At 43.5% G+C, this 5,960-nt stretch overlaps 1 protein-coding gene across 4 annotated transcripts in view; it reads right to left on the bottom strand.

Moving 5' to 3' along the window:
* Window positions 1-5,960, bottom strand: part of znf385a (zinc finger protein 385A) — a 72,264-nt gene that overhangs the window by 11,457 nt on the left and 54,847 nt on the right. For all 4 annotated transcript variants that reach the window (XM_019895650.1, XM_019895653.1, XM_019895652.1 and 1 more), the window contains one exon: window positions 4,297-4,471. In XM_019895650.1, the coding sequence (XP_019751209.1) occupies window positions 4,297-4,471 (175 nt within the window). The remainder of the gene's footprint in view (window positions 1-4,296; window positions 4,472-5,960) is intronic.

The following is a 5,960-nucleotide window of genomic DNA, read 5'->3' as shown; positions in this document are numbered from 1 at the left end:
CTTGTGGTGTTTGTGTGTGTGTGTGTGTGTGTGTGTGTGTGTGTGTGTGTGTGTGTGTGTGTGTGTGTGAACAATAACAATAGTCATAGTGGGCGCACCAGAGAGTAGCAGGGGGAAGAAGGTGAAGTGGAGTTTGTCTTCCTTCAAATTTACAGCTGCCTCTAATGTCTAAGGTCGTGTGTGTGTGAGGTCCCTTCTTCATGTTATGACTGTCAGCGTCTGATAAATGGACTGTTTGTGTCATGCAGCATGTCTGACGTCCCCTCATGGAGTGCCTCACCGTTGCGGAAATACATTCCTTTCTTTACCATGTTGCTTTTGACCAAGAGGGACGAAGCAAAGTGAAACCACACACAAGTGCATGCAAATGCGTCAAAGAGGCCAAACCGGAAGACGCACAGTTTAGGGTCACAAAAAGTCAATTCTTTCACATGTTTCTACTTTGGGTTGCCAATAATAGCAAACTTTATTTGGCTCACTATGCTGGAAAGGTCTCTAATGGCCGTTTCAATTCCCTCTGAGGGATGGAGAGCAATGCAAACGGACCTCTCTCTATTCTGGGATTGGTGCCACAACAATCTTCACATCTAAAGTGGTTTTGTGGGTCAAAAAAAGAGTCAAAGATGGTTCAAAGTTCATGTCTTTGGACTATAAAATCTTGCAACATGTTGGCCTTGATTTCGACCATCTTGTTTGTTGCACAGCCTCTGCTCGCTGAGATGGAAAAATCTGGTCAACAATAAGTCACATGCAGGAACTTTTGTCAATGTCACCAAAACATGGCAGCTCTGTCGCCCGGTGCTGGCTCAAGGCAGGTGGGGAGGCTGAGGGAATGGAAAATGCAGCATGGAGAAAGGAACAGAGGTGACACACATAGCCTCGAGGTTAAAGCGAGAGATACAAAGATGAACTGAGCTGAGCTGAGCTGATGGATGAAGAGATTCCGAGAAAACCAACACAACTGGACGGGAGAAGCTTGGATCATGGCTCATGTTGCTGTCCAACTCATGCCAATGTTTGTTCAATGGCGCCATCTTAATTGTGTTACTTTCAAAATGTCATACAGTACGGTAATATTACATTTCACATTACTGCCATTTGAAAGTACTTGGTTGTACGTTATTAAAATCATGAGTTCAACAACAATAGAGCAGAGATGGACATTTCACTTTTCTGTAACACATTACACCTGATGATCACCATAATAAGATTACTTTTCATTAATTTGTACATTAAATTAAATGTTTTTACAGCTTCATAGATTAAAGTGGAAAGAAAAATTGGTCTTAATTCTTTTTTTTTTTTTTTACATCCGGCCATATATAAATAGGAATAAAACAAATAACAGTTTCATGCCAGATGCCACACAGAGTGACAGTCGATAATCCATGATGCTATAATGATTGACGTGGAAAGTCATCCAATGATGTACCAACAGTGGCTCAAAATCCAGCCAATAGGGGTGTTCACACGGCACACATTTGTATCCGTGCTGCACCGATGTATTTTGTTGCGATATATCTTACACCGGTGTACATTTTGTGGAGTGTTCAAACATATTAAGCTGCTTACTAAAGAGAAGCGTGTTAACCCCACTTGCGTTCACACGGCAGTTTCTGCGGCCGTAAGAATACGGAAATAAAACATGTGCATGCGTAAAGTGTACTTCCTTTTTCCCGCCTTGTTTGTGACATATCGAAAAACCATGGTTTATACTTCTCCAGAAAAATCAACGCTGTGGTCTATCAGACACCGTAAAATGATGAGAGAGAGAGATGGCGGAAGTACAACAGCGCACGAAAGCAACGCATTCAATATGCATGCAATCAACTCTTGTCACACGTAGCGAGTCTGCTCCTGGAGTGTTCACACGTCCCATTTTATATCGGTGCTGCCCCGCAAACTAGCATTTACTCCGGAGTAAATTTTTAAACCACCTCCTGAGCAGGGTTAAATTTGCTGCGGTTTAAGCTGTTTTCAGGGGCTACACCGGTATAACTTTGTACGTGTGAACGCTCTACGGGGGGCAGCCTGGGTGCTACAACGGAGTAAAAGTTGCCGTGTGAACACCCCTAATGATGATGCAGTCTGGCGGGACTTCAACAGAAACCAGTCGTGGGAAGACTGAGTTATAACTGAACGAATGGATTAGCTGAAAATGCTATGGGGTAGCAGACAGCATTACTGAAATGTTATTAGAAAGTTACCTCACTGATTTAAAGCAAAAATAAATAAATAAATAAAGATACTGTAAACCCGCTGTTGTAATGGTGTATTTTTCCGAACAGTGCTCAAAAACATGAACTTGGACAAAACAAACATGCACTCCATTCCTTGAGGAGATGCCATGGGAATGTCCTGCTGCTCATGTTCAAAACATGTTTACATTTAACCGTTGGAGAGCATAGTTGTGGTTAGACTTGATTAAAACAAGAAATTATTTTTGGCACTTATGGTTCGTCCGCTTTGAACACTCTTTGCAAATGGTGGCCAGAAAGGAAAGGCCCTCGCCAATTTTTACCCTTGTACACAATGAGCAAGCCAAACAGCAAATCTGGTGTTATGTAATCTGACTGGTATGAGTGTTGTGATCATTTCCAGCTGTAAATGTTAATCAGAAATAAAGTCTCTGGAATTGCACCAGTATTTTCTTCATTTGATCATAAATCCACTTTATGGTAGGAGTCCATTTTTGCTCCTCCACATCACATAATTGAACACTTGGGGCTTCATTTTCGTGATTGGTGTGAATCCCACGAGGGGCGTGACATATTTCGGCACAAAGGCAGGCTAGACCCGTTACTGGTAATGGTGCAGACAAGTGCAGGTTGGCATATCTGCAAGAGGGAGGGTTTCGCCGCTGTGGGAGTGCTCATTCATGGCTAATTCTTTCATTTCATTCCCTTTAAGTGCAGCGCACAAGTCGCGCATTACTATCTCAACATCGAGGAAACATAACTGCGCACTGGAGTGGGCATTTGGAGACCATCCCCCCTGCTTTAATTGGTGGTGTGCCCTGTCTCGACTGCACCTTACAGATTTGAAAAAGAAACAGAGTCATTGGTGTGTTCTAGAAATGAATTAGAATAAATTGTTGATTGCATTGATGCAGTTCCCACGGAGTGATGAGTTTGTTTGCCTGCGCAACACATTTTGTGTTTGCTATTCTTGAAAATATTCCATTTGAATTGTTTTTGTGACAAAGATGAGCACTAGGGTGGTCCACATTTTCATGGCAAAAAAAAAAGTTTGTCGGATTCGTCGGGCCGGGTCGGAATTCTTGTCGATACTATGGTACAAGGTTCTGTGCAAAATTTCATTCCGATCTGATGATATTTTCCCGTCCCGCAAAGCGGCCAAAGTTTCCACCATAACAACTGGTCTCAATAGGGTGAACATGTGTATTTTAACCGTGTATTTTGCCATGCGTGACACTGGCTGGGCTGAATGTTGCCCGAACGATCACCTCCTGACTAACTAACCATTCCATCGCTGCTCTCAGCAGCCGGAGACAAACTCAAACGCACGCCTAACACACAACGGTCACCTACTGGCGAGCTAATATCTTTCAATTGAAGTCGAGAATCGCCGGAATTCTTACTGGACGCTGAGCTGAGGACGCTTTTCGACATCGAACATCACCACGGCTCGTCGGCGCGCTCGTCACCTACGGGTGGTGAACGACTTTGCGGAGAGGGGCGTCGCCCTCATCAGCGCGTTCTGCGGCGCCATCACGCGCGACGAGGAACAGCGACAGCACCTTCTGCAGGTCGTGGAGCGACACCGGGCGTTGCACCCGTGCGCGAAGTAGGCATGGGATGGCACGCACGGCGGATTTCGTTTTTTTTGCGGTCTAACAGTGTCACTAGTGTTGATGGACATTATAGACAGATGGACAGATAGACAGATGGACCAGTTAACATGGACCAACAATCTCACCAGTGTTGAAGGATAACCACGGTTGCCTTTTTTGCAATACATGCGTTCCTGTCTTCCGTCTTTGAATTATTGCAAGTGCGAACTGAGCAAAACAAAATCCTTACTGTACGGGAGAAACCGTACTACCATTCAGCCCCGTAACATTCTTTCCATAGGGGAAACTTTGGTCGCTCTGCGGGGCGGGATAAAATTATCCGATCGGAATAAAATTTTGCACACATCCTTGTGTCATAGTATCGACAAGATTTCCGACCCGGCCCGACGAATCCGACAAACTTTTCCAAAATGGACCACCCTAATGAGCACCATTGCAATTTTCTTGCCTACGATGGTGTGAAGCATTTCCTGTTCTGTCACCTTGTTTGCTGGTCTCGCCATCAGAGGCAGTGCCCAGGGCTCCTGGAGGAGATGGCGAGGTGGTGGGGGTCACAGTCTGAGGCTTGTCGCCATCTTGACAGCGACTCTTAGAGGTCTCGATGCCTTTGACTCTCCTGGCATGGCGGTTTCCTTTGTAGTGGGCTTCAGCTTGGTTCTGTATGGCAACACGGAACGGAAATGTGGAAGGTAAACACAAATATACCACAAACAGGTCAACTACTGGTTATTCCGATACACTCATTCGTCACTGACTTTTTTACATATTTGATTCTCGCTCAGTGGCTGCAGGTGTGAGTGAATGGTTGTCTGTGGCCTGTGGTTGACTGGAGACCAATTCAGGGTGTAAACTGGCTTCATTTGCATCACATTTTTCTAACACTGTTTAACAGTCGCCTCATTCCTCTAAAGGGGCACAATAATAGAAAGCATTCTCATTAGGATGCGGTCCACATTATGCTATACTTTGGATTTCAACCACAATATATCATGATATGTTCTGTACCCTGATATAGGTCATTTTATATCCTGATTCTTGATGATGAATATGTTACTTTTCCATCAAGCGGAAGTCAACCCAAAACATTTCTTTGCAATACGTTCCATGTGCCACCACTAGTTTAAACACAGCATTCTGATGAATATTGCGTTGGTGGAAATCACGGCTCACCTGTTTTCTGAACTTGAGCCATGATTGGTTGTGACCTGAGGCCCGAGCATCTGTGATGTCATTTTCAGTTGACAGAAGGTGGCAAAATTGCCGCCGTTGGAGATGGATAAAAACAGATGGATTTTCCTGCTTAACGCTTATTCCACAAACGCAATATTTATCAGAATGCCAGGTTTAGACTAGAAGAACATATTCTTGTAAAGGAGATTTTTTTTTAGGTTGACTTCCTCTTTAATATTAAATGAAATATATGGCATTTCCCCCCATTTATTGGCAAAACAAATCCAAACATAAATATCAAGTGCAAAAATCCGATTTGACTTATCAGGTAGTACAGCCAGGCTTCATGGAACGTACACTGTTGTTGGGATTAACATCATGTCGTGTCATGTTTTTTTTTCCATCCATTCTCCTCTAGCAGCATTATAAAGCTTGTAGGCTTGCTGCAGTTGCATTAACCATTCATTTTTCATCCATAGATTGTTAGTGACGCATAGTCGTGACACAAAAACTCAGGGACTCATTCTACCTTGGAATGCATCATCTGGAAAAATACTGCAAGAGACTCAAGTGTGTTAACTAGAAGGCTAAGAGCCCGGGCTGCTAACCCACACGCCGGTGTTTCTCACTGACTACCATACTTTAGCACAACACGAGCATTCCGCATAACAGTAAGAGTTGCCTCTTCAGCTGGTCGTCCCGGTGCCCCTCTCTCCAGGAATGACTAATCAATTTATATTCATAATAATAATAATAATAATACATTTTATTTGAAGCGCCTTTCACAACACCCAAGGACACTTTACAAACGAGCAAACAATAAGACAAATAAAGAATAAATAAAACCACAGATAAAATTATAAATACAAGAGATATATTTAAGTGGAATAAGCCAGTCTGAAAAGGTGAGTTTTGAGCTGGGTTTTGAATGTGGGAAGAGAATCAATGTTGCGAATGTTGGGGGGAAGGGAGTGCC

The sequence above is a fragment of the Hippocampus comes genome, unplaced genomic scaffold, assembly GCF_001891065.2.
Source record: "Hippocampus comes isolate QL1 unplaced genomic scaffold, H_comes_QL1_v1.1 scaffold113, whole genome shotgun sequence".
Taxonomy (NCBI): domain Eukaryota; kingdom Metazoa; phylum Chordata; class Actinopteri; order Syngnathiformes; family Syngnathidae; genus Hippocampus; species Hippocampus comes.
The sequence above is the reverse complement of the archived record's forward strand: the minus strand, read 5'-3'. Positions and strand labels throughout refer to the sequence as shown.